The sequence below is a fragment of the Desmodus rotundus genome, chromosome 9 (assembly GCF_022682495.2).
Source record: "Desmodus rotundus isolate HL8 chromosome 9, HLdesRot8A.1, whole genome shotgun sequence".
Taxonomy (NCBI): domain Eukaryota; kingdom Metazoa; phylum Chordata; class Mammalia; order Chiroptera; family Phyllostomidae; genus Desmodus; species Desmodus rotundus.
The window spans coordinates 6,825,284-6,845,791 of record NC_071395.1 but is presented as its reverse complement, the minus strand read 5'-3'; the positions used below and the strand labels follow the sequence as shown (position 1 = coordinate 6,845,791).

Here is a 20,508-nt window from a genome sequence, read left to right as displayed (position 1 = left end):
TAGCTTCTCAACACACAGAAGCTGTGTGACATTTACTTTGACTGCCTGGAAGCCAGCTGACTTCTGCTTCTCGCTGCACGGTGAAAACACGAGGATGCCGGGGAGCTGCGCAGCGAGCAGCAGCCACATCAGCCAGTCACAGTGGGACCCGGCGAAGGGCGCCGCTGACACGCCCGCCACCTGCCCCAAACCTGGACTTGGTGTTTCCACACAGCACTAGGCAGCCCTCCACCTCCTTCTGTATCGGGCTGCACTGGTTAATAATTAACTGGCTTCGATTAGGTTCCCTTCTCATAGAGAGCAACTGTGAAATGCCATAGGTGATATTTAGGAAAAACAGACACTGCATGACTCTCGGAACTGGGTCACTAATCTCCGGGTAACACCCAGGGAGCCTGCGGAAGGGCCGCGTGCAGTCAGGCTCGCGCGGGGAGGCAGGCCTGCAGCATCACACTCAGACGCGCTCCTCCAGGCCCTGGCGCTCAGCGACCTGCGTGATGGGCGGTGGGCCTCAGCTATTTAAAGCATCCCATTAAAAAATCATGTTTTCACCCTGACCCAAACCCTGGCCGGCTCCAAGAACAACAAAGCAGGACTTACTGCCATTGTCATCAGAGTCCTCGCTGCTGCTGGGAAGGCGACCTCGTTTCATGATCTCCCCGGAACACAGCAGGCAGCCTGCAAGGCAATGAGACAGCACTTAACCCGCGATGCTAATGCACAGCCATCAAGTGGAGCTTCAGGTGGCAGCCCAGGATTTACAAGCACAAAAGCAAACAATCGGCACTGAATGGTAAACAGTGAAAAGCCCAGAGATACACAATTAGGTGCAATCATTAACAGAACAGGTTCACAAGCAAGGGGGAGGGGCAGAGAATCAGTAGGTCTCCCAGAGGTGCCAGGTGCCTCTCTCACTCCTGTGCCATCACCAGGAAAAACCACAGCCCCGAAGCACAGAGGACCCAGTGCTTCCTCTACAGACAGGTTCCTGTTTTATGAAGGGGGGGGAGGGGCGCCTAAACGTGTGAGTATTTACACCGCACTGGGCATGATTATGCTTCTCTGGCAAATTTGCCTGAAACAGTCCTATAAGCTGAATAACCTAGATTCTACGAATGAGACCAATGGGGCGGCAGAGCTGCGAAGGCCTCCCGCGGCCATCTCCAACCCCCAGCAATTCACGGCTGGGACAAGAGGGGGACAGGATCCTGATGCTCACCCCTCCCCTTTATTCATCAGGAAACTGATGCCAAGCAAGGGGTCACACAGTGGACAGGAGCCTGTAGTCCAAATTCAAGTGCCCTACACTTCACCCCAGCTCCTCCCAGTAGTCCAACCTAACAACAAATCGAGAAATCAGTGGTCCAGACACCCAGCACACCTTGCCAGCTCCTGCGAGGCAGCGGGTGGTAACAGGCTTCCAGCAACCCAGTAAGAGAAAGGCTGCATTTTGGAAGGAAAGAGGGCAGTGGATGGAGGCTGAATAGCCAGGTCAGTGAACTCAGAAAGTCAGACTCACGGGAACCTTCGCTCAGGGCAGCTCTCCAAACAAATCCAAAAAAGCTTTTCCAAACTTCAATAATTGATCACCTTGACGTACCTTCAGGGCCCTGATCTTACCACAGATCTACGATTCAAGGTGAGGGAGGAGAGCTTTTTCTAGTCAAAAGTACCCACTCAGCCCCTCAGAAGAGCGCACCGCAACCCCCACCACTGGGAACCACAGCAGCAGAATGTGGTGTGTGCCGGAGCGTGCACACCGGACCGTGCACACCGGACCGTGGGGAGAGCCACCCACTGTGTGAGAACAGCCAATCTAAAAACCCAAAGCTCCACTCTAAATGGCCTTGTAAAGCCCCAGTGGGTGTGGCTCAGTTGTTTGGGAGTCGTCCCTCAAACTGAAAGGTCACCAGTTCAATTCCCAGTCAGGGCACACGCCTGGGTTGCAGGTAGGGTCCCAGGTTGGGGTTCATAGGAGAGGCAACCAATAGATGTTTCTCTCTCACATCGATGCTTCCCTCCCTCCCTCTCTTTCTCCCTCCCTTCACCTCTAAAATAAAAATAAAAATAATAAAATTGAGATCAATGGACCTGTGAAACAAGCAGAAAACGTATCATACAACACACTCTGTTCCCACCTGCAAAACAGACCTGTGTGATTCACTCAAACATCCAGGCCCCTAATCTCTAATTCCTGTGTTTTATATTTTCTTCCTGAGACACTCACCCAGTTAAGGTTTGTGACTGCTTGCCAATCGATTCTTCAAAAAACCATTACAAGAATTTACAGAGTCAGAACATGAGCCCTGATTTGGGTCCTGAGCCGTGGATGGGCTGGGGCTCCATCCTGTGGGGCCGGTCTCAGTGCTGACCCAGCTCGCAAGCCCCTTCTGAGAGGCACCTCCGCCACCGCTGCCCACCACTCAGTCTGGGGCAGGCTCCCTGCCAGCTTCCCACTGGAAACGCTCTTCCCAGCCCTGTCACCTGTCACGTGTGCACCCACTGCTCACAGGGACTCTCCTCTGACCTCCCAGGAGGCAGTGCAAGGGGGAGAGGGAGCAACAGCGGTGCCTGTCCCAGGGGCTGCAGCTCCCAGGGCCTGCACTACAATCCAGTTAAAAACCACACACAAAAAACACATACACACAAGTGCTACCAAAAGAGGAGTTCCTTCAAAGTAACACCGTGGTGCCACAGGACACAGCGAGAGGATGTGAGAGGGGAGAGGAGAGGCTGAGAAGCCCATCAACCACCCCCATCTACAAACAGGAAAACAGCCGCTGATTACACATCGTCACTGATTCGCACAACTTAAATTTACTGAAAGCAGGGAGCCTGGAAAACGAGGAATCTTTCTGCATCAAAATGCCTTGCTCCTAGCTCTCAAATACGATTCCCATAGAAAGCATCTACTAACGGTCAGTCACTCAGCAAACAAAAAAGGCGAGCACCACCCAAAATGGAACGATGCTCATCTTCAACACACACAAACACTCCCAAGCAAAACCGGGCAAGTCAAGAGCAAAAGCAGTGTTTCCCTCCTAATGAAGTCCATGCCCGTCCACCCTGGAAGAGCTGGAGTGATGACGTTGTGGCCCCTGCACTGCACTTGTCCAGGGGACCCGGCACGGTGATGGGGTGAGAGCTTGGCACAACTTCCCCCTCTGTGGCTCTAATGTGCTTAAACCTCAATCCCAGGCTGCTCTCTCTCACCTGGGGTTACTTACTGTATCAGGAAATCAAAGCACATGTTGCTGCCTTTGGGAAACACAACACGGAGGTTGAGTGCTGCAAACATCTGTGCAGCAAAGCCAGAGCGAGAAACCAGAGGGCTCTCCACATCACTCACTGGCTGGCGCTCGGGCAACAGCTGATAACTGTCCCGGTGGCAGTAACACACGTAATAATCAGTTCAAAGGGCTACTCTCTGCCCTCCAGAGGCAGCAGCAAGAAGGTGGACCCCACAGACAAACACGTGAACACCTAATCCACAAGGAGGTGCTAGAGGAAAATGACTGTCCCTGACCCCTCGCAGCTTCTGGTCTGGCTGAGAACAGAGCCAACTCCACCGGAACTCAGCGTGGTTCGTGCCTGACAGCGGTCCACCCGGGGCCCTGCGGGAAGGAGTCTGAGCAGAGTCCAGGAGAACAAAGGCGAGGCAGCCGGAAGAGAAAGCACAGCATTTTGGGCAAAGCACTGTAGTATTTAACAACCTGCGTAGCCTAGCTTATTGCTCTGAGCAGCCTCTTCGCACTCAGAATCTATTTGCTCCTTTCTTTACTAACAAAACCCAGAGCCCTCCCTTCCTTATGTTCAATTGCCAAGGCTGTCCATTCATAATGTAGGACGCCTTCCGCCCCCCCACTGCCCCACAGGCTGGTCAGCGACCACCTGCACCTATGTTGCTATGTATGCTGTACCACCCTTCCCTTCTCCATGTCTACAATTTCTTAGCCTTTCCAATTATTACAACAAATTAATCCTCCCTATGAGGTGACCTCATCAAGCTATTCCCTAAACCAATCTGTTACCCAATGCCAACAGGTCTAGCCAGGACACAGGTTTCCTGCCACCTGGCCCTTCAGCTCTGCCCAAGCATCTTCTCCTAACAAGACCTGCTTACCTGGGCAGGGCTGGACTGGGCCTCTGCCCTTGAGACACCTCCTCGTCCTGTTCTCAGCCCCTGCTAATGTGGCTCCTCTGCCTGTCGTCCTCACCTGCCTGCGGTGGACAGGAGGTGGACTGGGAGGAGCCCGGACAGGGAGGAGCCGGGACAGCGAGTGGGGCGGGGCGGCTGCCCAGAGAGCACCACCTCCTCAGGAAGCAGGGCCCTCCCCACAAGCCCTCGTTTCTGTCTCACACAGATTACTCTGCCTCAACCTCTTCTCACACAGTTAAAGGTAGTGCATCAGCCAGCATATTGATCCAGTTAAACTTGTATGGAGCTGGATGCCAGAGACCTGGAGAACAAGACACAGCCAGCAAATACCTAGACCAGTAACTTCCGTGCGGCCACTGCTAGAGAGGGTACAGGATTACGGTGGGACGTGGAATGTGTACATGTGATAGCAAAGTATGGAAAACCTTGACATTTCAGTTTCCTCGGCCTGAAATTGGTGAGGAACCCAGCGTGCCCTGAGCTGAAGGAACCCATCCCCAAGGTGGTTCAGGAATCTGGAAGCAAACAAGTCCAGTGACCCGGGTGTGGTCCCAGAGAGGCATGACCGGTATGTGATTCTAAGTAAGAAAGAATGAGAAATGACCTCAGGGACCCGGAGAGAAGGGCTTTCACAAAAGAGTAAGATGATTAAGAATTTGAGGATGTTTATCCAATGCTATTCCTGGGAATGAGGGACCCATCTGAGGAACACACACTGTCCAGTTACTAGAATTACTCTCTGTGGTAGAGCAGGGACCATTTATCAGGCCATAAAGCCTACAGCTGTCATACGAATTATACCCTAGTGATTTTAATTAGCTTATGGCTCATACAGAGAAAGGCTGGTTTCTTCCTCAAAATATCAATTTTATCCACTATGTTTCCATTCTTACTTATTTCTCAAGTTCTAGAAGGTGCTCAAAGACCTCCACATACTTCTCTGTCTCTCCGAATGCAGTGCTAGGCATCAAAATGCCCTTTGGATGGACGACCGAGTTCCTGTACATAAAGTGTACCCGTCGCTCACTTGGCTTCACAGAATGTGAGGTTTTCACTTTAATATCTAATTGACCTTTAACAGGAGTAACTTCCATTACATTATTTTTTAAATTTATTGGTGTCCTTTCATTCTTTGTGAAAGTTAATCTAACACCTATATGTAGTGGGTTGGCAAAAAAAAAAACCTGTTTAGTTTTATTCCATAAAATAAAAGACATTTTTTTCATTTTCACCAATAACTTTATTGATTTGGATATTTTGAGTATGTCGGCTGTCTCCCGCTATTGGCTTCTAGTGGGTAGAGGCGAGGGGTGCTGCTGAACATCTTGCGATGCCTAAGACAGCCAGCCCCACAGCAAAGAATTATTTGGCCAAAATGTCAATAGTACAAGAAACTTCACACACCACTTTTGACACATTCGATCATTCACAGCACTTTCTCCATACACTGCACAAATCTCTTTTTACATTTCAGTTGGGTTTTTACCTTTCTTGAATAAAGCATAATACTCCAAAAATGTTGTGTATTTTCTTCCACTATTCACTATTAAAATAGCTGCACAAAAATTCACCAATGTTGAAATTTGGTAAGTTTTTCTTTTCTTAATGCATGCTGATATGACAGCTGTCACAATACAATCTAACAAAATTGTTTCAAATGAAGCTTAAGACAACTAAGCACTACTACGGCCATCCTATGGAAAAAAAAACAAAAACAAAAACGAACTTTTTGGCCACCCCAATAGTGCATTTAAAAATGTTAAAAAATGCATTTTCAGGCACCGAGGGGTCTTCCTTATATAAAAAGTATTTTGTAATGAACTACTTTCTGCTTGCTTGCTAAGTTCACACAGTGAGTATTATTTTTAAACACTATGAAAATTTGGTTCCTAAGTTATTGATCACAGTCCACCCAGCCCAATGAAGAGATTTGCATTTTCTTAATAAAGTCACCTTCTTGTCCCCTACAGAGGAGATACGCTACCCAATTTGCAAAGTACCCAAATATGATGACCCATACTTCACAGTGGTAATTTCCTGGCCCTCGGTGAGTGTGAAGAAAACCCAGTTGGTTTCTCACCTCAGCAAGGGGTTTTGTTTGTTTGTTTGTTAGTCTCTAAATTTTGGAGAGGAAGACTGAGACAGAAAGAAAAAGAAACACACATCGGATTCATTGTTCCACTCATCTGTGCATTCATTGGTTGGTTCTTTTATGTTCCCTGTCCAGGGATCGAACCCACAACCTTGGCGTATCGGGTTGATGTCCTAACCAACTGAGTTACCCAGCCAGGGCCTTACCTCAGTTTTTAAAGCAAACATTAATTGCCTAGATAGGGAGCTTTCAAATTGGCAATATTAATTCACATGCTCCCAGAGAGTCTAAAAACACTAATGTGACTATAATTCAAACCCAGATTTCTCACTTTAACCAAAAGGTTATAGCTGGTCAAAAAGGGTCATAGATTTGATTTAGCTGACAAACTGCTTGGATCTTAAGTGTTAAAGGTTTAACCTTGTCTGAATATTTCAAACCCCCCAAAAATGGAACTTTCAAAAACGTGTCCTTTGTAATGTCATGCATCAAAACTTCTTTAAAGAAAATGCTGCACAAGCTATACCGTAAGCCTTTGCAAAGGCGTCATACCTGAAAATATTCAGCTGAAAATAGTTATATTAGCAATAACTAACCACCTCTTTGAAAAAAGATTTTAAGAACTGACCAGAAAATCGTAACTACAATTTTACTCCTAACAACATTACTGACAAAGCCAAGTGCTATAATATTAGTTCACTGTAAATTCTTCACATATTATTTTTAAAGTCAGACTTTAGGAGTCAATGAAAGCATTTTTCAAGATTTTAAGGAATTCATAAATTTGAGTGGTTTTAAATGAAACACAAGCAGCAAACCATTGCCAGTTTATAAATAATCCAATCCTTGCTTATGGGCCCTAAAACGGTCTTCTCAAACCTCTCCCAGGTCTCTGTAATTGCCCACTCAACCAGAGGCTGCCACTGAAAAGTGGCTACAACATTTCCATCATTTGTATTGGGAATGTTATTTTGTTAACTTCCCTTCACAGGGAAGTACATGACTTTACAGGCAAACAATAAAGGCAGTCACAACGACCGTCCTTCAACCTGGAGCTTCCGCTCCTGGTTTCAGCTGCTCAGAATTCTGCTCTGTTCAGTTGATACGCTCAGATATGGGAAGATGCCTAAGACATGGGAAAAAACACAGGCAAACCGTGGGAAAAACAGCCCTGAAATATAACATAGGCCCATTTATATGTAAAAGGGAGGAGGGAAGAGAATACATATTCCAATCACTTGCATAATCATGAAAAATTACTGGAAGATCATAAAGCCTAATGGTGTCCAATCTCTGAGAAATATGACCAAAGTGTCCCAACGGGTTGGGAACTTTTACTTCTTTTTAAGACCTTCATAAAATTTTCATTTGTTACCATGATCCTGGACACTACACTTATAATAGTAAAGATTTAAAATCCAAAACCTTTCTTCCCTGCTCCTCACCATGTAGAGAGGGCCCTGAGGGCACAATTTCTTGGCCCCGTGCAAAGCACCAGACTAAAATGGGCAGCCATGGATAAAGTGGGTGTTCCGCCTCCTTCGAGATGGGTATCAAAGGCGTGCCTTGCTTCACAGAATGCCTGATGGAACAGTGCAGAAGGAAAAAGTGAACTGGTAATAGGATAATGCTTTAAAATGCTATTCTCTCCCATTCATTATCAGTTCAAAAGCAAAATTCTTCAAAACATAAGAAGAGCTAGTCGCAAGTCACTAAAAATGTATGCAGTAAGAATAGAAAAACTAACCCAGACAGGAAAACTAGGGTATAAACCACCTTTATGAACAGTCAACTTCTTCTCCATCTCAAGAGTAGTACTGTTCTGTGGTGACGGAAGGAGACTTGACCTGGGGTGGTGAACATACAACACAACATACAGATAATGTGTCATAAAATTGTACCCCTGAAACCTATAATTTCATTAACCAATATCACCACACAAAAACCCAATTACAAAAATGGTTGTGCTATTTTGGGGAAAAAACAAAAACTAAAAAAGCTATATTCCAACACCAAGCACACCATTCCCTCCACCCATGAGGTCACTTTTCCACTCTCCCAGACACTTCAGAATCCTCCTTAACACACACTGCTCCCACTCAGCCAGATCCACGGGAGAGACAAAGTCCTATGCCTCTTCGCACACTTTTCTGACCTTACTAGGGAAAAGTAAGGTAAGACCAATCTCTTCAGAATATATGAAAATGAAGTCTTTCTAAAGCATTTCACTAAAATCAGAAGTTTGTGCTCCACTCTGCATTGGGGGAGTGTTTTTTTAACACTGTAAAAAAAACAAGTGTTAAAAAGGAAGTGATTTCTGAATGAACCAAGTTAAGAGTAAGGATGGGAAAGGCGTCTACAACCCTATTCCACCCTTGGAAGGATAAGTCAGTAAATAAATGCAAAGTGTCTACAGGGGAATTTTAAAAGATTTTTAAATGCGCAAACCAGATGTTCTTCTACAGGATGTACAAAGCAGCTTCTGCAGAAACCAGAGTCAACCAGCTAGGGACAACTGCACTGCACGCAGCCTGAAAAGCAGCTGTTTTTAGGAACTGTTCTTTGATTATAGCCGGTTGTCAGAAACTATCAGTTACCACTAACAATGTTAAGTCACCAAAAAACTTGAGTACTGTAAAAAAAAAAAAAAAAGAGAGAAAGAGACTCCCAATGTACATATAGGTGACACACTGAACAAAAACTGCATTTACACACCATCTGAGTTCCGTATACAAAGAAACGCTTCATCACAATGCACAAAGTCTTGCTATTATGGTCACCGAAACACTAGACAGCAAGGTCTGGGAAAGTCTCTGGGTTGAAAGCTGAAGAGTCTCACCCCACGGATTGTATCTATAGGAAATCCTCCCCAAAGAAGCCCATGAAGTCCTAATTGCAACACTAAAGATCATTTCAGAGATAATTTAACCTACCTTTCCAAACTTTCAAGTCAAGTGCACTGAATTCTGGAGAGGTGAAACATCAGTAAAGACGCACAGGTAGGTCTAGGGCAAAGCCAATCCCCGAATCGAAGGCCAGTTCCCAAGGTGGGTGGGCTTCCCCCTCCTGGAAGCCTACTGGGATTTATTAGGAAGTTGCCTAGAGGATGCAGGCCATACCCTGTCTGTTATGTTATCAGGGAGCAGAACTAAAATGCAGTCAGTGAAGGACAGTCTGCTGACTTGGAAATGGAAACACAGTTTCCTGGCAAGCTGACAGTGGCAAATGCCACGCTGCCTGCAGAGCCCCCAAGGTGTGGCTGGAGGAGCACGTGTGCGAGACGCCCCTGAACACTGTCACGGGCGAGCCCCTGAGCAGGAGGCACTAACTTCTCTGCTCCGTGTGACACGCACACACTACTTGGAGAGAGGCTGTCTCCCTCTGTAGGGAACCTGGTTACACAGAACGTCCCCTTACACAGGTCTTCTCGGCCTGGCCCCCATGGAGGCTGTGACCTAGGTGTGCTTTCTCCCGCGTTACATACTCTTCTCCTCAAAGGGGATCTTGGAGCCGAAGCATGAGGCAACACAGTCCTCTCAGGCTAGCTACCTCCCTCCCCATGTATCGAACCAACATCTGATGTTAGCCCTGATTTGGGGCTCCTACCAGAGGGGAAGCTGAGCCCCAGCAGGAGCAACCTGGTGCCCAGGTCAGGCTGTGCTGCATGGCCTATAAACCAGAGGGCCTGCCCCTGAGCCAAGAACGGTTTTCTTGGATGGAAACGTTTGTGGTGGGATGGGGTGGGGGAGTCAAAAACACAAAATTCAAATTTCAATGTCTAAATAAAGTTTTATTGGAACACAGCCATGTTTATTCATTTACCTCTGGCCCGCTGATAGCCTTCATACTTACAATGGCAACAGAGACCATGAGGCCCTCAAAGCCGAAAATATTGACACTCACTGGCCCTTTACAAAAATAGTTTACTGATTCCTGTTGCACATCGACAGACTGGCAGTACAACGATGATAAACCAGCGTTACGCGTGTCTAGTGACATGTGAGTCAGTGACCAGGGCCTGGGCCCCTGGCAAATATCGTGATGCTTACAAAGTTACGAACGGGACACGCTCTGTCCTTAGGAAGTCCTTGACTGCAGCAGGCAGAAATTACAAGGGGAAATGGGCGGGGGGGGGGGGGGGGGGGGGGCAAGGGGTTTAGCAACTTAAATAAAGGCTATGTCTAGAAAACGGAGAATTTTTCTCAAAGGGAAACCCCTAAGTCTTCTACTTTGGGCCAGTATACACTAAGTTAAAAACACTTCTAACAAACTTCTTATCTGATTTTCCAGCCAATAACCAATAAGCAGAAAAATGACTGCTCTAGACAGGCATTTTAACTACAATTTGTGGTTAATGGTGATATAAAAGGATCAGAGAGAAATCATTTTTAAAAAGTCACCAAAATTTAAACAACACTAAACTGCAATCCAAAGAAGCACTTAAAAGTATCGCATGAGTCCCTGAAATGACACGCAGACTTCAGTGCCACTCAGTTTGGCTGGGGGAAGAGATCCCACAGGTTTAACTCTGACTTTTAAAAAAGTTGCAAGCCACCAGTACTCAGTCCACACTTCTCGAGTGCGTCGTTATACTTCAATACTGAAATAACCGATGTTCATAAAGATGACCATGCGTTACCAAGAAACATCTTAAATCCTGTTTTGTGTACTTTGAGACTAAACAAAAGCAAACCATGCAGCTCAAACTCCAGCAACTTGTTAACCTTGCCAGTTCCTGCTCCCTGCCCCGGAGGAGTAAGGAGTAAAGGGAGCAGATGCTCGTTTTATTCTTCAGCTTGGACCCTCACCACTGAAATCTTCCCTTAATGTAAGCCACTTAGAAAGCTTCTCAGAAGCTGTCATGAAGTTTCAAATTAATATAATCTCCTGTACAGACATTAAATGATCAATAGTAACACTGTATTATGGGCAAATTGGGAATGAAGGCTTTCAAATCAAGAGAAAACTGAGCTTTAATTCCTTCAACAAATACGCCCAACAGAACCTAGTTTTAAAAATGAACTTACTTTTCAACTGTCCTCAATCCCCATATCATGCCTCGACTCTACCCGAAGAACCAAAATCAAACGGTCGGTCCTGGCTGGCCTGGCTGCAGCGCAGCCAGAAGTCTGGTCCGCAAACGTCGGCTAAGTGCACGTCCGTTCCACTGGCCTGGGGTTAACGGAGGATTCGAGATGGAAGTGCACAGTCCCTGCCCCAGTGGCCCAGCTTTCCGGTCCTCGGCCGGCAACCTGCATTCGCGCTGCTTTCGGGTGAGGAAAGACATCTTTAGTAATCAGTCAAGGTCTAGACTGGACCACAACATGGCCAGGGTCAGGACCAATGACCTCTTGGACTACAGTTGCTCTCAGCTCCAAGATGGAGGCTCAGGCTAAACTTACAAGCACGAAGCCACGTCCACTGGGAGGGGCAAAGGCTCTCCAGGGCCACCCTCCAATTTAGTAGGAAGGCGGAGAACTTCTGCCATCAGAGCCCACCAGTGGGGAAAACATCAAATCTATACCTTCACAATCACAGACCAATAGTTGTAGTAAGTAAACCACATAAAGGACAGCAGACTTTCAATTAATTCTCAACTTTCTGAAATATCACATACTAAAAAATAAACATCCCAACTGTTCAAATTCTAAATACATGATGATCACCTAAGTTGCTGCAATATCTTGAAAATAAAGACTCAACACTAAAACTTTCCCAAAAGAACACTTGCTTGAAATTAAAATACCTTCCTAATTAAACTTCCTACCAAGCTTATGATACCATGTAAGAAACCACTCCAAGCAAAGCCACCCTTTTTACCAAAAAAACACTGAAGGCGTTGTTGAATATTGTGCCAATGTTCCAACTTATAGGTTTGGACAGGGAGTGGAGGGAAAAAAGCTTAACATTGATATAACTCAGTGTTTGAACAATCAAGCCAAACTTTTTAATGCCGGTCCAAATACAAGCAAAAAGCAAGGTGCATCAGCTAAGATGCCACACCTTCCTCCAGAGGACATCTACTTCATGAGTCCTGTGTGAAAGCCGAGTCTGTAATGCAGGTTCTGACAGACCACTGACTAACTGCCATGGTGTGACAGGTGCCCAGGATACAGGAGGAGGGAAGAGCATCCCTCCAGACTTCCAACCGGAAGTCAGGAAGCGGAACTGTCAGATTCACAGCCTCTTGCTCAGGCAGGCCGGCCAGACGGAGACAAAGGCCAGAATCAGTGCTTGGTGACTTGATGTTTGCTGCCCAACCCCCTCAGTGCCAAAACTGGTTAGTCTTTTTCCAACAAGCCTGTGGATGAACGCATCTGGCAAACTTCTGTAGAGCAGTACTTTTGAAACAGAATCTCCAAATCACAATTTGGTTTCCAACTTTTTAAAAAATCCCATCACAATCAATTCCAAAGGCTTGCCTCCTCAATGTTAGAGGTTCTGTCAAAGAGTTACTATAGATTAAAATCTACTTATGAAATAACCAGATGCAATAAATGTCCCTCAGCTAGACCGCGTTTTAGACAAAGCTGCTGCTGTAGTAGGGCCCACCAAGGAAAAATCTCTATCTCAGTGACAAATGAGATGAAAATCTAGGAAGCCGACTGACAGAGGAACTTACAAAACTGTATGTACAGTATAATTTCATATCAATTAAAACCTGTACACATATGCATAGACAATTATCTGGAAAGTGACACAACAGTGACCCCTGGGTGGCAGGAATGTATTATATCTGCTTCTCCGTGTCTCCTAAGCTTCAACAATGTACATGGAACACCACTTCTGTAATAATACTTGAAGCCACCAAGGGCTCCTTAAAGTAAAAACCAGTATTGATGAAGTGCCTGCTACAGGTGAGACACGTGGAGATCCGCTTTCATTCTCAGGGAGTCCCCCTGGCTTTTTTTAGTTAATCCCCCCCCCCAAGCCACCGGGCCAAGCAACAACAGGCGTTTTCAAATATAACATTTCCTTCAACGCCGAAGAGTTTCTCTCTGTTCTCTCAGGCACACTGATAATTTTTCACTGTTTTCCCTTTATAGCTCTTTCAACCTTGGTAACTAATATAAAACGAAAACACTCCTTTGCAGGCTGAAAATCTGTGACAGAGGAGAAACTACTACGGTGGGGAGAGGGGATCCTTTTAAATGAACTAGCCAGCTTTTCCGAAGTTGAAATCTGTGGCAACGCACCCAATTTTTCTTACTAGAAACCAGTGTATGAGCTTTAGATGGAAACAAGGTCCAAGTTCTACTTGCACCGCAGGCAACACCTTGTATCTCTGGGTAGTGAAAAGACGGAGACATGGGGAAATCTAACCTAGCTGAAAACTGTAGTTGTTCTCCACGTGGAAATGAAAATGCGAGATCACGTACACATATTAAAAATGTAAGGAAGAAAGCAAATCAGAAAGTTGTCCAACTTGAACGTGAGCGGACATGAGGCCAAAACACTTGGGACAAAAGGGCGGTAACAATACTGGGTTGCAGTTATCTGGCAGAAAGGGTCACCCACAAGAATGTCCCAGGCCTGTCTCCAGCACGAACTGCCTGCTCTGCAATGACAAGTCATTGCACCGAAAGTGTTAGGTACGGTTACGTTTAAGGCTTCCTTTCTTAAACAAGTGATTGAACATCGATCAGCTGTGATCTGATCAAAATCCAACTTCCTGTCGTGATCTCTAAGCCTTGGTGGATCACTACCTAAATCAGCTTTCACGGAAATAATTGTCTTTGAATCTTAAAACTAGTTCATTAACTTTGAAAGATATTAGCCTTGAGCTACAAGTAACTAGAGAGCTAGCCTTTCACAGCGGGTTTTCTAAAAAGGAAAAATAGATCATCTCATAAAAAGCCTCTGGGAAAGAAGCCCCCAAGCATTCCCATTAATGGAAACCTCAGATTCTCTGCCACTTTCCTGAAGACGTAGCTGTCTTAAGTCATTCAACTGTAGGCATCACTTTACAAAAAGAAATTTCGAATTCCCTCCTGGCTGGAGCAAACGGAGGGCAGCAGACCCTGGTCCCCACCAAGGTGCGGTACAGCGCCCGCCTCCCCATTACTAGAAAGCCACGGCTGCTTTTAAACGGTCTCCGGGTGACGGCGCATTCCTAACGGGTTTCGAAGGCACGTTTAAATCGCCCGCTTTTTTGTCTGCTCGCTGCCTTCACCGGGCCCCGGTACTGCGGCCGCCTCCATGCGCCCAGGAGGGGAGCCGGGAAGAGAGAGCCCGGCGGAGGGCACTGGGGCGGGGATGGGAGCCCACGCGGGAGGGGGAGCCGGCGCAGCGGGCGGGGGGCGACACGGGGTGGAGGTGCGGCCGCCGCCCCGCGTGCGGAGCTCACCGTGCTGCGCCCGCCCGCTGGGGTGCGCGTAGGGCCGCGGCGCCCCTCCTCCCGCCCTCCCTCTCTGTCCCCTCCCGCGGCAACAGAAACAACAACGCGGGAGGAGGGGAAAGTAACTCCCGGCACCTTCGCCGGAATTAGCCCCGGTGCAGTGATGACACCTTCTCGTGGTGCAACCGAGCTCCGCTCGCTCCGCAGCTGCGTGCCCGCCGCCACCCCCCCCTTCGAAAGTGACCACCCCCACCCCGCGGCCGCCGCCACCGCTCCCGCCCCGCCGCCGCCAGCTGCACCAATCCGCTCGGCCCCAGTGGCAAATCAAACGCTCCCTGGCGTCCAGAAGGCACTTGCGCCGCTGGAAACGGCCGCGCCGGCCCCCTCCCCGAGTTCTCCCGGCGGCATCTCAGGGCTGGGGCCGGCGCTCGGCGAGAACGCCGGCGAGGTGGGAGCGGCGGCGAGCAGCCCCGAGCGGGCTCGGCTCCTGCTCGCGCTTCCACTCCCGCCCCCAGACAGTTCTGGAAACTGTGGATCACCTCTGTCACAGGAAGCCATCCGGCGAGGAAGGCGGCGCGGAACCAACAAACAAACGCCTGCGGCCGCCCGCAGTAATCGGCGCAGGGACAGCGACGGGCTGCGGGCCGTACCCCAGGCGGGGATGTGGCGGTCGCCCCCGCGGCGCGGGCTTTGTGCGGGGCTCCCGCGGCGCGGGCGCGGCGGGCCGGGTGTCCCCGCCTCCAGAGACCCCCACCCCGGCCTCCGCAGCACTGCTGGGACCGTTAGGTGACGCTCCGACCACAGCCGAGAAAGCAGCGACTCGGCCGCCGCCCGCCCCCATTTCCATGCGGAGCCGCCTCTCCTCCAACGCCTGAGGCGGGCTCCAAAAGTTGGCCCCGGGGCCACCCAGCACCTGCCCACGTGCTGTGGAGGCTCTCTCCCGGGTCTCCCCCGTCCCCTTCCCCCCGCCGCCGTCGGCCGCCAGGTCACCTATTACCAGTGGGAGGGGAGACGGACTGCTATTTAAACGCCCGCGGAAGTTGAGGCACCCCCTCTGGCGGGCGCAGTGCACCTGCCTCCCGCCGCTGCGCTCCGCCACTTTGAGCAGCAGCAGCGTCCTCGGCCCCGCCTCCTGCCCGCAGGCGGGCGGGGGGAGAGGGAAGGAGGTGGAAGGGATCGAATTTCTCCAGCAAATGGGACCGTTCCGACAGGATTCGGTTCCCCGGTCAACATTCCACATTCCATCTCTCTCCCGCATTTGCAAGCCAGGGCCAACCAACCCGGAAAGCCTGCTGGCTGCCGAACAACAGCCCCCAACTCACAAACACACACTGGCACAGAACACGTGCACTGAAGGGCTTTGCAACTTGCAGTCCCGGGGTACACACAGCACATTCATTGAAGGCATCGAAGAGCAAGCGACCCCACCCCCACAATTTGCAGATGGTGCTAAAGGTTACAATTCGCAATCCGTTTTAAGTTCATGGTTAATCGGTACTTTGCGCTAGCAATGCAACTCCTTCCTAATTTCACCGATCAAGGGTTTTACACTTTGCAGGCAGTCTCGCTGTAAGTAAAAGGTTTGATCACTGGAAACCCAATTTGGAAAAAAATCTAATTGCTAAGCTGTCCCTCCACCCCCTGCTCATTGCCCTTGAATTGATGCAATGAATATTTTGGACATGTGGTGACGCGGTGACAAGATTTGGGGCTGCGGCCACCCTACACAATGTACCTATACACACACACCTATATTTAGACAAATATAGTCGTCCCCCTCCCTCTGCGGTCACACACACTCTGGATTCATATATGTATGCGAACCTGCGTTCTGCCATTGCCATCTGTCTACCAAGTTGCTACTATGCTTTCCACTTTCATGCAGTCTAATGCACTTTGGGCCAACTAAACTCGGCTTCTGCTCCCAAACGCATTTAATTGATGTTTCACCTGAAAACCACATGTTTTTTCGCAAATTCAGAAGAAGAAAAAGCTCTTAAGTCTTCAGCCCCCCAAAATTGAAAAATAATCATAATAAAACTTACTGATCCAACATAAATCAATTCTCAGGCTCCAAAAATCATCCTCTCTTCCTCCTCCTCCTCTGGCCCCCGCCCCGGCAATGGCCAAGTTACTGGTGGGATAGTAAGGCTGCGCTCGGCGGCTGCCTGCCCTCCCTCCTCGCTACATATCGAGAACCCAATCTTTTGGCGCCATATTAATGACGTACTATATTATTTCCACTAGGCAGCGACCTTCGGCATTAAATTACTCCCGAGAACTCCCGAGCAAAGCAACAAAACCATCAAATATGGCTGAGCCTCTCGGCTCGTCCTGCAGCCGCCGCCACCGCCGCCGCCGCCGAGGGATCGGGACGCGCACACGGACCCACGCGCGGCGCGTCCTCCGCCACCACCCCCCCACACACGGCCCGCGCGCGTACCTGCTGCGGAGGGGTTCGGCCGAGGCGCCGGGTTCCGCGCTGCATGAGTTCGGGCCGCGGCGGGCGGGCAGGCCAGGAGCCGGGCGGGCCCCTGCGTCCGCTGGCGCGCAGACACCCGGCACTCGCGCAGGGAGGCACTCTCGGACGGGCGTTTGGCTTGTTATGGAGGAACGACTGTGTGAATCAAACTCATTTCTGGGTCACTGCTGCCACAGGGGGGAGCACTTTAATCCCCTGCCAAAACGAGAGGGTGGGGACAGGAGGGCGGAGGGAACGCGCCCAGAGCCCACGGCACAGGGGGCTCTGTCCCTTGTTAACTCTTCCCCCTCCTCCCCTCCGGCTCCGCCCGCAACCGCAGGGCGGGTACTGCTCAGCTTTGAGAATCTCTTCCTTCATCTCCCTTGTGAGGTTAGAAGGCCTTGAGGTATCGCCCTCGGGGGGAGGTGGGCTCTTACCTTATCCCCTCCCAACTGTCGGAGTTCCAACTCTTGTATGACGTCACTGCACCCAGACATGGATTCTTTCAAATTAGTTTAAAATTGTGTAAATAAAAGTGTGGCTATTAGGGCGTATAATTTGGGTGAAAGGTTTTACATTTAGGCTGTCAAAATAAATAGCTCTTCCGTAGTAACAGGTTTAGGGAGTTGCGAATTAGAATATCCTTTTAAAAACAGAATCCAATTTGGGAGCTGGAACACGTCTTTACCTAAATTAGCATCAAACTGATCATTGCAAATGAGTATTAATTCATTAGAAGACAGTGATTATTTATAAATTGACAACACCTTTCTGTTACACAGTATCACACAGCTGGACAATGCCTTCCAAACACGAGAATTGAGCCTAATGCTAAAACTGGAGTTGCAGACTAATACAACAACATTAGTTATCAGAGATTCATTTGGGGACATCTGTGTGTAAAAATGACTCGTTACTGTTTTTTCCACAGAATATAAACTTGCTTTTTTGTGGGAAGGTTAACATTTCTTTCATGGACCCCGCCAAAGAAATGAGTGCATGCGATACTCAGCTTCAAAAAGGAAGACCTCGGTGCAGATTACTAAAACTCCCGTTCAGTAAATAGGAGCACTGATCACTAATGACAAAATTTAGTATAGAACCCAAAGGCATTGGATGAATGCTTCTGAACATATCAGGTTTGACTTCACATAGTCACACACCAACCCATCCGCCCACATTAAGAACATACAATCTGATAAACACAGCAAAACAGAACTAATTGACCCTTTCCATTATTTTTCAGAAAATAAAGTAAGCCAAAGGAAATCTGAAGTAGACAGGGACGACAGGGACTGTTGCACTAACAAAGAGTGCAAAGACACCGCCACATTGGCCGTATTCATTTCTTAGGCTCATTTAATCCTGTTCAAAGAGATCGCAGGAGTAAAGCACTATGCTACCATTTTTACTATCATTAGCATTGCATTGCAGTTATCGTTATTTTCATTGGTTCACCTCACACATGCTCTGCTGAGAAGTGAAGTGCACAGGTTCACAGCCAGATGGACCCTGCCCGGGCCCTGGTGCTACCGGTTATCAGAGAGTGTCTGTGGGGTAGATCACAGAACTCAGAGCCTCAGTTTCTTCATGCATAATAAGATGAGGTTAGCAGCCCCTCCCGAAAGGGTCATTAAAAGGAATGAGATAACCCCATAAAAGTGCCCAGCAAGAGATTATCAATTGCCTCTGCCATCCCTCCTATATCCTTTTCTTGGCCTTCTCTCCATGGAAAATTGCAATTCCTGAATTCCAGCCACCCTTACAATACTTCACTGATTCCCCCTAAAAACATTTTTTTTAAGTCACACTTTCCATTTCCTATTTTACTTGTTTTTTCTATCCCCACTCCAACACATCGGGCGACAAAATCAAAGTAGTGAATAAATGAATGACAACAACGAAGAGGTACGAGGGCAAACAAACTTCCCACACAGACACACTGGTCAGCACTGCTGGCGTCCAGAACATCCTTCCGGGTATGTCAGCTCCCCAGAGTAGTGACGGTGGGGCAGTGCTGTGTGCTATAAATAACCGTGGACCAGAAGTCGGGGGACTCCCAGCGACTCACACGAAGACCCTGGACAAATCTCTTTGGGCCTTGGTTTCCCTAATGATATGACAGACAAGATCAAATCTAACTCCTCATTTCTGATTGCTCTTCTAAAGTAAATAATTACTTTAGAAAGTAATTATTTGAAGAAACAGAGGACAACTTGAGTCAAGAAGGAACAAGTTATTATCATTAATGATTAGCTGTTGACATTTGTTAAATGACAGGTATCTTTTGCCATCAGACCACCAAGGAAACTCTATACAGCCTCTCTCTAAAGTGGGGACAGCAGTGGCCTGGTTTGCATTTTGGCAGCACAGATAGCACATTCTAGAACAAGAAGTCCTACGCTGACCATGAGGGAACCAAGCTTCTGGTTCCACTCTGTCAACTCACTGTCTCATGTACCAAATCACTGAGGATTACTTTTTCCTGGTCTCTCCGTTGGGTCTGCGAGTTCACACTTTATTATCTGAGATGAAAGGGTACACAAGAAAATAGCTACAAAGTAGTCATTGTAGTTGAAATACTAAGATTCTAGTCTTTTCTGATATGCTTAGTGTTCTTGGTGATAATTACAATTCCATACATCCCTTACACTTTGCTGTGGTCATACAGTTTAATTATTTTCTTTCATAGTAATGGATTTTTATGGAATAAAAATTTGGATATTCATATTTCTGGCTGTGAAACCATACATAATTATACCTATAAATGTTTACTTGGTCATTTCCTTTGTGTCTACCCTGAAGGTAAAGAATTGTAAAGCCTTGACAAGAAATTCCAAATTGGTTATATTTGAAGTGAAGTAGATTCATATGTTAAAGTACTATATACCTCTTTCCTTTAGAGAAATGAGTAAGAAATTCTTACTGACAAATACCATCGCCAGTTGGTATATATTATATCGCATGGAATTTTTTATTGTACAAGCACTCTCCTGGAAAAAATGGGTTTTATTCTAAAAGTTTACTTGTACTTTGATTTGAACTTTGAATTTATGCCCCAAATAAACCTTGTTATAAAGAGGGCTTAGGTTGTCAAGTAATTTAAAAAAACAGTAATTTTAATAATTAAATGGCAGAAAAGAATAACTTTTCATTAACTTTTTGGAATGACATTATAATCCCATTATTATTGCATTGGGTGGGAGGGGACCTACTTCAAGGATGGATATGTGGGCGTACTCTGGACAAGAAAAGTTGGGAACCACGTTCAGCCCATGTCTGACCTGAGGAGAAGAAACAGAAAGTCGAGGGTAAGAGATCAGGACCGGAGCTTCCTGTCTGACCGGTCGGTGAGGTCGCAGGTCCTGAACAGCCAGGCAGGCGGTGACAACATTCAATAGGAATGATTGGAAGGCCAGTAACCGAGACACGTTTTTGTTGGTGCAGTTATGACAGTA

General features: G+C 47.7%; 1 protein-coding gene across 5 annotated transcripts in view; it reads right to left on the bottom strand.

Moving 5' to 3' along the window:
- JADE1 (jade family PHD finger 1) overlaps positions 1-17,354 on the bottom strand; it is a 54,002-nt gene extending 36,648 nt beyond the window's left edge. The window contains exons 1-2 of one of the 5 annotated variants that reach the window (XM_053930738.2): positions 17,033-17,354; positions 601-678 (exon numbers count right to left, since the gene is read on the bottom strand). In XM_053930738.2, the coding sequence (XP_053786713.1) occupies positions 601-652 (52 nt within the window). In that variant the 5' untranslated portion in view covers positions 653-678; positions 17,033-17,354. Of the gene's footprint in view, positions 1-600; positions 679-4,123; positions 4,274-15,128; positions 15,427-15,586; positions 15,689-16,634; positions 16,934-17,032 lie in introns of those variants that run through there. The other 4 variants (XM_024568701.4, XM_024568703.3, XM_045202256.3 and 1 more) reach the window with 4 other exon arrangements.
- Between the last annotated feature and the right edge of the window lie 3,154 nt (positions 17,355-20,508).